Consider the following 11,292-nt stretch of genomic DNA (forward strand, 5'->3'; position numbering starts at 1 on the left):
TTTGGGGAATGTAATGACAAACATCACGCATATGCATCCCTGTTAAAAATTTAACAAAAACCTGACGAAAATGTCCAAGTGTACAGCACTCGACTCTCTCGACTGGCCCTCGACGCATTTGACAGCCCTGACCCTCCTGAGGTACAGCGCCAGTTGGTACAATTATTCATTGACGGTATGTCCAATGATCACATGAAAATCAAAATCATGCATCAAAAGCCGACTACGCTGACGGCTGCCGCGGATAGCGCGCTTTCAATACAGAACTTTCATACCGAGGTTAAAATGCGGTTAGGGAAAGAGTTTGTCCCGACGCGAGATCCGGAAGAGGTGGTATTTCCCAGGCTCAGACCTGTCGCGCCTGATCCGCCTAACCCTACCCCAACTTTAATTCCTCAAAACCCCCTCCCTGCCCCTCGCACTATTGTGCCCATGGAAATAGGTCACATGCGGTATAGAAGAAGGCCCAGAACTGAACAATTTGAGAATGCATGCTTTGATTGTAAAAGAGAAGGTCACATAGCTCGAAATTGCCCCAAAAGACCAGGACAGCCCCAAGCTCGAAAAGGTCCCACCCCGAAAAACCGTTTAAACTAGAAACCCTCAGTCGCAATGAGGCCGGCGGCGGAGGAGGAAAGGTAAGAGTAGGAGAACTAAGTAATCAATCACCCGCCAAGAAGTTAAAATCAGCTTTCATTTTTTGCTGTTAGTCCAAATTCTTGTTTAATTAAAGTTCAGAACCAGAAACTTAGGGCTCTGGTGGATACTGGAGCAGAGGTGAGTCTTATCAAACGGAAAATTTACAATTCACTAAAATACAAACCGGAACTACAAAGAAAAAGGTTAAATTTAATGGGTGTGGATGGTTCCCCACTAAACATAGATGGAGTGGCTGGAATTTCTTTTATTATTGGCGGAAATAGTGTTGTACAAGATTTTTATGTAACGCGCTCGATGTCCAGAAATGTTATCCTTGGGCGTGATTGGTTGCTTAGTAATGGTGTTAGGTTGTATTTTGACCTAAAATCTTTAAGAATTAAGAATGCGTATGTACCCCTGGAGGAGGATGTGCACATCTTCTCTGTAGAAAAAGGTACGAATTGCAGACTGGCCTCACTGAAAATTAATGATACTTTCGTACCATTGGATGATGATTTGTGCATATCTTCCTTGCTACGAACCACGGGTAAAGTTAAAATAAAACCACTGAAGTATGTCTTGGAATCCCCCATGCAGAACAAGAAAATCCAGCTGTTGGCAATGTGTATGGCTGGGTATCACTGTACCGTAAAATATATTGCGGGTACAGAAAACTCTTGTGCTGACCTCCTCTCTCGGATAGATCACTCACTACTGACTGATAACTCTGATATTTGCACAGAGACGGGACCGTGTGTAAGCGACAAGACGTACGAGATCGGAGTCCTTGATTCTTCTAATTTTCGTCCTTATTTTCGTCCTAAGGATCATATGGACTCCACAATCGAAGACGAAGGGCCAGAAGCTCTCAATGACAAATTTCGAGACGAAAAGACGGACTCCTCTGATGAGGATGACATACCACTTGCCGAACTACAGAGACGAATAAGACATAGGGAAGAACGTTTAGCTGATAGGCCAAACGAACTTAGTGATCAGTTGATACTCGACCCCGACGACATTGAGACCGATGAGACTATGAATAATGACATTAAACCACTGACAGACGAGCAACTCAGGAGGGATGGCATAAGGTCAAATTCGGACGACGACATGTCAATTGGGGAGGTCAAGGTCAAGAGACCCAAATCAAGGAGCATAAAGGCTAAGGGTCTCTTGAAAGCACTGTATCAATTTTTGTAAACTCGTATATGCCCTCTCCACGTGGATTTTAAAATCCGGACGATATTTACGTCTTTAGGTCATAATGACTGACTAAAGCGTGGGAATAGCTAGTTACATGATTAAAGCATTGTTAGTAAAGTATATTTGTTTTCTTTCTTTTCTTTTTTTTTTTATAAATTAAATATGTTGGCCATGGGACGTTTAAGCCCAGCAGTTATTTCTTATTGTTCACATCCCTCTTTTAGACACATATTCTACGTTTGAAGTATACCAAGTTGACAATTTACCTGTTCCAATAGTTACCACTTCTTCCGTTCCCGCTGCGGAACAACCGCTCTCTCTCTCTTAACTCCAATGATAAGAATTTTGTTGCAAGATACGCGCTTGAAAATGAAATGCTAGCAATCAATTCAGACCGAACCCAGTATGTCCTATTAACTTCACACGAATTGGATAAGTGTACCAATGTTGTTAAAGATTTTTGTACTATTAAGAGTCCCCTTTATCCCGTGCATTTGAGTAAAACCTGCTTAGTGGTCCTCTTTATGGAAAAGGCGAATGCAATAAAAACGTTTTGTGAAAAAGTAGTTCATGTGAGTAATTTGCCGCTGGCGCAGTATATTAGCGATGGTCAGTGGGCTGTGTCGACAGTCCAAGAGTTGAAATTTTCTCAAGTCTGCCCGACAAGTGAATGCGGTACAGAGACCACGATTCGTTCTGTTAAGCCTCCGGTTGGCGTGCTGCGTTTACCGATGTCATGTCGAGCTGTACACGGTCAAATAACCTTATCCCCATATTTTCGCCGAGAAACGACTGTCAAATTCCCTGAAAACCACCTTAATATTACAATTGTACACACCCTCAACACCAAAAATATTTGGGAGAAATTTCACCGAACCTTACCAAACTTTACCTATTCTACTTATCCTTTTAAATTAAACAAAATTAAACACATTGAAATGGATGATTTGCAAAATGAGCTAAAGTACATGTATTTTCCACCTGAAGAAAAGTTTTACTTACCCCATTGGTCTTTTCCTTTCATAGGGATTCTGGGTATCTTACTCATTTACGTATGTTTAATTGGTATTAAATGTCGTAAACGAATCAAGAGTAGAATAATTGGGCTCTGGAATGCAAAGGAGGATAGTGGGGAATATAAGATGTCTGTACTGCCGACGTATGCAGCGGTCAAGACCCAAGGTGGTGACATTCCTACACTATCCACTGCACCGCCTGCAGAGACTGAACCTACTGCGACCTTGCTACCTCAACAATCTCCAGAGACGCTCACGATGACTGCTGAACACGGGCCTATCTATCCAAACCTACCAAGATTTGAACTGATTACAAGCCGGGCCTCATCTTTAATTGGGTCAGCTCCGACATCTATTACTGACTAAGGCGAATTAGGACATCTCCGGTTTACCGGACATGGGATGTATTGGGCACGTCTCATGTAAACCAACGGCCTTATTTTTTATTTGACCTGATCTGGACTTGTATCAACGACCTGGATTTTCCTAAAGAACTTTCCGTGGGTATGTGCTACCTTACCCATAGCCAATAACTTTTAAATACTTGTTACAGCAAACTACAATCATGCTTTTTTTCTACGACCTTAAGACCAAATATATCCCCTTATCAAATGCAGCTAAAAAGTGTCACAAACACAGTTTAACAATATATCATAAACTATTCTGTCATTCAGATAGCTTCAACCATGTCCAATCAAAACCACGTATTGCAAACACATAGATTTTATTGGATGTCAAGGTAAAAACTACAATGGAAACAAATATAAACAAATTAAGTACAGGTACAAACGAATAAATGGTACATAAGACAATTCTAACACATTATCAATAAAACGTTAACCGACATTGTGACACGAACTGCGTTCCATAGAAAAATTGTTTGAAAATGGGGCTTAGATAGTTAAACATTGATACAACATAATTAAACGTTTAAAGCATAACAGTGATATATGTAAAGAAGGTTCAAACTGTAGGAAATCATGTTTGACTAATAGCGTGAACACAAATCATGAAAATATATGATGACTGAAAACACGTGATACCGATAGGTTTTTCATGTAAACAATTCAGACTAGTTCAAATACGTAAAGAAACTGACAGTATGTATTAGACAATCATAAAAATACAAATGAGACAATATTTATAACAAACTTACAGTGTGGTGGACGCAAAATCACAACATAATCGACAGATCGAGAACCTAGCGCGTCACGTGCGCAGCAAAATCAAACTAAGGGGAGTAACTCACAAAAAGTATGGAGACACATTTCTAACAAAAGTGTACCAGAACACTCCTCACCTGACATTAAAGAAAATGTCACTATAACATAATACACGATAACCGAAGAAAACCTTAAGCATATCTTGCAAACTGAGTCACAATCACATCAAAGTTTACACACTAAGTAGCAGCACCATTTCTGAGATTGGTCTGGTGTAGGTAGAAGTGGAACCGTTTTTGGCGACACGAACCTCCGCCTTCCTGACTCGTCCATCCTGACTTGGCAAGGGATTCACTATGGTTCCATATCGAACGTTCCAATGGGTGCAGGATAACAACCAGATTTCTGGGTAAGTATCATCGCAGGACTTAATATCAAGGGAGATTCTGGGTCCGACGACACCGGAACGATAGGTCTACCACTGACTATGGCACAAACCTCTGCTAAAAACGTGGTTAGCACTTCATGAGTAAGGTCTTTCGATTGAACCTCCAGGATCATAGAGTTGAGGATTCTTCTTGTTATACCGATCATCCTTTCCCATACACCGCCCATGGGGATTAAAAATCCACACAGTCTGTTTCTCTTCTAAGAAGTTATGGACTGGCCCCTCTTCTACATTAATGGAGTTCATGTCTAGATGATCTACAGAACCCACGAAATTTGTTCCTCGGTCTGAACGAATTTCTTTCACACTGCCTCTTAAAGCAATGAATCTACGAAGGGCATTAATGAATGATGATGAACTGAGTTCCTCTATAACTTCAATGTGTATGGCCCTTGTAGAAAGACATGTGAATAACAGAGCCCAACGTTTGCTGTTGGCTTGGCCGCCTCTCGTCTTGCGTGTCACGACTGACCATGGCCCGAATGTGTTTATTCCCATTGATGAGAAAGGAGGGTTGGGGGATACTCTATCCTCAGGTAAGTCTGACATAAGTTGTTGTTCTTGTTTTCCTCTTAACTTACGACAGATGACGCACTTGTATAGCAATGACGAGATCAATCTCCTTTCGCCAACTATCCAGAAACCAGCATCTCTTAATGCCCCTGCTGTAAAGTGGCGGCCTTGGTGCTTTACTTCACAGTGATAATGGCGGATCAACAGAACTGCAATGTGGTTGTTTCCTGGAATGATGATATGATGTTTCTCTTTGTACTCAATACTTGCCCTATGGATTCTACCGCCAACGCGCAGCAGTCCATCATCATCATCAAGGAATGTATTCAGGTTTCGAATTCGACTTGTTTTTGGTAATGATGATCTGTGCTTTATGCAGCTGATTTCCGTTGAAAAAACTTCACTCTGTATCTGTCTAATGATAAAGTTCACAATTGCGCTGTAAGATATGTCACTAAGTTCATCTTTAGTGTCATCTTTGTGTAAAGTTCTTGCAAAAATTTTCAAGCGTTTGAATGTGTTGACTAGATTTCTCCACACAGAAAACCTTTCAATGCGATGGGTGAGAGCAAATGTGTTCTCATGAAGTTCTGTTTTGAGAAATTGCACCTGTGGTCTAATTTCTTTGTCTTGATCTTTTCTTTGGGTGGTATACCCCAAAAATGGGTAAGTACCAGGCCTCCTCACCATCTGTCAAAGGAGGGGCAATCTCAGCATGGTTGTTCTCAAAGATTTTTCGCATGAACTCCAGGAAATGATTTTTCTTCGCATCATCTTTTCGAAGGGAGAAATCGAGGGATTTAGCTCTCTGAAGAGCTTGGGTTCGATTATCCGGGAGTCTTCTCCTTGGAGAACGGAAAGGTAGAGGGGCTTCCCAAAACCCTTCAGCATTTTTAGAAACCGTCTGATCCATAATACAAAGAAACTCTTCATCTTCGACGGACAGTCCGACAGTGTCATCATCATTTCTTCTAGCAAAAATGTCTGAATCACACTTGGGTGTATTAGAATCTGTGTCAAATGAGTCTGTTGTGAACTCTTCCTTAATCTCAAAGTTGTTAGGACATGGCTTGCATATTGATGATCTGCCATTACGTAAGAGGTAGGTCTTATTTACAGTGACTGTATCTGGTCGATGAAACTGGCTGAGACATTTTTCGCCTACAACCACCCAACCTAAGCGCAATCTCTGGGCATACGGAGAGTGACGAGGACCTGTGAGTTGTTCGAGAACATGGTGCGCTTCGGGTAAGTCACGACCAATCAAGAGTACAATTGGAGCAGAGTCATCAATTTCAGGTAGGTAATCCGCAATTTTCCGAAGGTGCGGGTGATGGCGTGCAGCGGCCGGGGATGGGATCTCTTCCCTGATATTCGGTAAGTCACATTCAATCAAAGTTCGCAGTTGAAGAATTGTACTACCATCCAATTATTCCACAACTACACCACTAGCCCGTCTACCATATGTGTTTACTGTTCCTGCGCAGGATGTAAGATGGTATTCCAAAGGACTTCCATTCAAGTGTAGTAATGAGTATAGTTCTGATCCAGCCAATGACCTATTGCTCTGGTCATCTAGAATGACATACGCTTTAATTGCCTTATCAGGGCGCTCTTGTTTGTACACTCTCGCGAGGACTGTTTTCGAACAGGATTTTCCACTGAAGTTACCTCCACATACTTTCGTACATTTGTTCCACACTTCAGGGGTCTCCTCACCGTAATTTGAGGACTTTATTTGTTTTGTGAGATGTAAGGCAACTATATTTGTTTTGTGAGATGTAAGGCAGTTGGATGAGAATTACCTCCACACTCTCCACACACTACTTCCTCTTTACAATCTCTCATCTTGTGTTCAGTTGAAACACAACAGCGAAAACATAGGGCATTGTCTCTGATGAATTTTTTGCGTTCATCCATTGGTTTCACTCTAAAGGCTCTGCATTCGTTTAAACTGTGAAATGTCTTGTGGAGAGGACAAATGTTTTGTTTTGAGGCCTTGCAATCCTCCTTAGGTTTGAAAAGCGTTTTCTTTGTAGCGATCCCAGGTCGAATCCAATTTTCGTGACCTTTGACAAAGTTTTTTGACACTGTCCTCGATGATGTGTTACATGAGGTGTCATATGAGAAACTTGGGTCGTTCTTGACACGACTGGTTTCACGGATAAATTCTACGAAACATTTGAATGGAGGAAATGCAACCTCATGTTGTTTCTTGTACTTGACAGCAAGAGTTGTCCATTTTTCTTGTATTCCATAAGGTAATTTCCTCACAATGGGTAGGATCCCAGCAGATGAATCATAGAATGATAACATTTGTTTGAATTGTTCATCTTCTTTTGCTGCCTCAATCTCACAAAGAATGTCACACAACTCATAAAGTTTTGTATTGTCTTTGGCACTTAATTTGGGGAAATTCTCTATCTTCTGACGGAGAGCTGCGTCTATCATTTCTGGGCAGCCAAATCTCTCAAAAGTCTTTCCCAAAGTCTGGAGAGTCCCTTCGCAGGATCATGAGTAATTGTGGATCTGATGCTGTAGGCATAGCATGATGATTCCGGACCTAGGAATTTCACTAAGAGGTCGAGTTCCTCTGATGGGCTGACTTCCAGTTCTGACATGACACTCCTAAAACTGGCTTTCCAACTACGAAATCACTCTGCTTTATCATTAAATGAAGTGAGTCTAGAAAGGAGCAAGTCTTTCTTTAACAAAAAACGAGTTCAGTCTGAACCAGTGGTCTGTGGTGGTTCAGGTTTGTGTCTAGGTGGATGACTACTAGGAAATGTTATGGGTGGTGGATCGGTCACTGGAAAATTAGCTTCGGCTTGAGGCCTAACACTGTGCTGCGGTAACTGAGTACTTGTTATGACCTCTGGTTGTTGACTGACAAATCTTGCTGTGTCCCTGACAGGATCCATAGCTCCATCAAGTCTCAGTCTTTCTGTAGAATGAATGAATTCAGCATCTGCTTCGCTCTCCAAGACTTGATACTCAGCTTCTGTCGCTGCCACAGTCTTTCGCAGGGAAAGCAGCTTCACCTCTTCTTCCATTTCCACCCGTTTTCTCTCCAGTGAAGCTGTTGTTTGTTTTTGTTGCTCCTCTAAAAGGGCATTCTGTTTTCGTAAAGCTGCTTCTTTTTCAGCGAACTCTATGTTCACTCTCGCTGCTGCTGCTTTTGCCTTTAATTTCAAAATCTCGGAGGATATTGAGATCACTGAACTGAAACCAGCATGAGATTTTTTGGCAGATAATGTTTCCAACTTAACTCTTTGCTTCACCTCATGGGATGTGGATGCTGCAAGTTTCTGTTCAACGGACTCGATCTGTATGTAGGCGTCCTTCACTGCTTTGTAATATTCCGGGAGAGTTGCTTCCAGTTCATCCAAGTCTTTCTTGGTTTTTTCAGTGTTCATTCTTATGTAGAAATCTTTGATTTCTTCAATGACTGTGCAAAATCCATCGAAGTGCCTTGAAATTTCATTTCTTATGTTTGGAATATCACGCTGTTCTTTTATATTTAAGGCAGTCTTAATGCCATTGTCCACACGCTTCCATAGTTCATCTAGAGTGGTTAAGTATTTATCTCTCATCACCTCGTACATTTCTGCTCCCTTTTCTGTATGAGTCCGGAGACGTTTTTCTTTATCAGCATCTGACATCATGAACATCGGTCGTCACACTTTTTTACTATTCTGTCATTCAGATAGCTTCAACCATGTCCAATCAAAACCACGTATTGCAAACACATAGGTTTTATTGGATGTCAAGGTAAAAACTACAATGGAAACAAATATAAACAAATTAAGTACAGGTACAAACGAATAAATGGTACATAAGACAATTCTAACACATTATCAATAAAACGTGAACCGACATTGTGACACGAACTGCGTTCCATAGAAAAATTGTTTGAAAATGGGGCTTAAATAGTTAAACATTGATACAACATAATTAAACGTTTAAAGCATAACAGTGATATATGTAAAGAAGGTTCAAACTGTAGGAAATCATGTTTGACTAATAGCGTGAACACAAATCATGAAAATATATGATGACTGAAAACACGTGATACCGATAGGTTTTTCATGTAAACAATTCAGACTAGTTCAAATACGTAAAGAAACTGACAGTATGTATTAGACAATCATAAAAATACAAATGAGACAATATTTATAACAAACTTACAGTGTGGTGGACGCAAAATCACAACATAATCGACAGATCGACGAGAACCTAGCGCGTCACGTGCGCAGCAAAATCAAACTAAGGGGAGTAACTCACAAAAAGTATGGAGACACATTTCTAACAAAAGTGTACCAGAACATAAACAAAGCACGTTTACTTCTTTTATAAACACTTAAAGTCTTCTTTCAGAACTACATGTATTGAGTACAAATTAATTTTTTGGATAAACAGTACCTTTCCTCTGCATATATACACACAACGGTACTAAAATCGTAATACAAAAATTCACGATTTCAAACCTTTTTTATATACTGGTAGATATTATTAAGACTTGACTGCTTCTATCAGATTCAAAATTATAAATTAAACATTAAAAATTTGGAACAAAAAAAGTTAAATCCGAATATCGTTTTCGATTTTAAAGCTTATTATATCCGCTTAATTGATGACACGTCTGAGTAGTGAGCTATCTTAATATAAGCATTTCTAGTATATGTATAGCGGTCTTTTACACTTTTAAATTCACTCAACCTTTTTCATTATTTCCTGATTATTTACCCGTTGAAGCAGATTTATTATTTATTTAAAAATGTTTAGAACCTTTTTTTATAGGGGCATGGTCCCGATTTTTTCCAAATTTTTTTGTCTCCGTTTTGAGTGTTTGCAATGCTTAAACATTCTTTAAGTTATAAGCTTACATATTTTTGCTATGTAAACAAAGCTTTTATTTACATTAAAATGTTGAAGTGAAAATTTCAGTTTTTGACCTAAGTGTCAAAAGTTAGTAACTGTTTATTTATGCTTAAAATGAATCAAAAGATAAACAATTCAGATTGAAACAATTGTTTTACTGAATGAACCTATGTAAACCAACAAAAGGGCACGAGCTTTGTTTAGGACAAAGATCGTGAGCCCGGTGTATTGCTATAAAGTCGATTCGATTGACTCTCAAATTTTATTTTATAATAACAATATGTAGAAATGCATTCCTTAAACATTGTAAACAATCGTACTTAATATAGAACTTGTCCTAGATATTATCTTGATAAACCTGTATACCAAATTTCATTTTAATATGTTCATCCTCTGTGAAAAATAATTAACGAAAATGCAAAAAAGAATTTTCTAGGTCCAAAGGTCATAACACTGTCAAAAATTGCTCGATCCTACCCAATATCTAACTTCACTTAGATATTTCCATGATAAACCTGTATACCATATTTTATTTTATCAGGGCATAACTCTGTCAAAAATTATTCGATCGTACATACTATGGATTTTTTAAATTTTACAGGTTCAATGGGGTCTAATTTCGTGTAATCTATTACACTTACAAAGGTTGATAGGACTTTTCAAACCTAATTTATATATTCGTGGAGGATATTAATGAGAGGTACCCACGAATTCCACGAAAATTAAGCCACCACGAAATCTGATGATTCTACTGTAAAATCGAACTTGACCAAGATATTACTATGATAAACCTGTATACCAAATTTCGTTTCAATTTGTTCATCCTCTGCGAAGAAAATAAACGGAAACTGTTGGTGGACTGACCGACCGACAACAGCACAGCAATATGCCCTCCCTACATCGAAGGCTGCATAATAATAAAAATAGAAAAATCGAATTTGACCAAAATCGAGACCATGTCACTTTAAGGAGTCCTTGTATCAAGTGTAGTGTATTTCACCCCATTAGTTGTTAAAAGGAAAAAAAAATCAGGAAAAGCATTACAGAGAAACGGACGGAAAAAAACCTCACAAAAGTATATCAGATAACACACTTTTGTATTTGACTAAGGTGAACTTAATATCTAAACTCCTAGCTTTTAAATAAGATTGTTTACATTCTCACAGCACAAATGATTGAAATGTGTTATACATCTATAGAAACGAAAACCAGATGAAAACTTACGTTTTAGACCACAAAAGTATATCAGATAACACACTTCTGTATTTGACTAAGGTGAACTTAATATCTAAACTCCTAGCTTTTAAATAAGATTGTTTACATTCTCACAGCACAAATGATGGAAATGTGTTATACATCTATAGAAACGAAAACCAGATAAAAACTTACGTTTTAGAAAAAGAAAAGTTCGCATTGTACGAGATCT

The 11,292-nt window shown here is 39.1% G+C and overlaps 1 protein-coding gene across 1 annotated transcript; it reads right to left on the reverse strand.

Annotated features, from left to right (window-relative positions):
- Positions 1-5,629: 5,629 nt before the first annotated feature.
- LOC105340050 (uncharacterized abhydrolase domain-containing protein DDB_G0269086) lies at positions 5,630-9,306 on the reverse strand. Its single transcript, XM_020072113.3, has 2 exons — positions 9,174-9,306; positions 5,630-8,763 (listed from the first exon to the last, which is right to left on the reverse strand). Exon 2 carries the CDS (start codon positions 8,654-8,656, stop codon positions 7,709-7,711), a length of 948 nt encoding a protein of 315 aa, XP_019927672.3. The 5' UTR covers positions 8,657-8,763; positions 9,174-9,306; the 3' UTR covers positions 5,630-7,708.
- Positions 9,307-11,292: the final 1,986 nt, after the last annotated feature.

The sequence above is a fragment of the Magallana gigas genome, chromosome 1, assembly GCF_963853765.1.
Source record: "Magallana gigas chromosome 1, xbMagGiga1.1, whole genome shotgun sequence".
Classification (NCBI taxonomy): domain Eukaryota; kingdom Metazoa; phylum Mollusca; class Bivalvia; order Ostreida; family Ostreidae; genus Magallana; species Magallana gigas.

Coding starts and splice junctions, on each gene's coding strand:
- LOC105340050 (XM_020072113.3), bottom strand. CDS start 8,656: ATGTTCATGATGTCAGATGCTGATAAAGAAAAACGTCTCCGGACTCAT.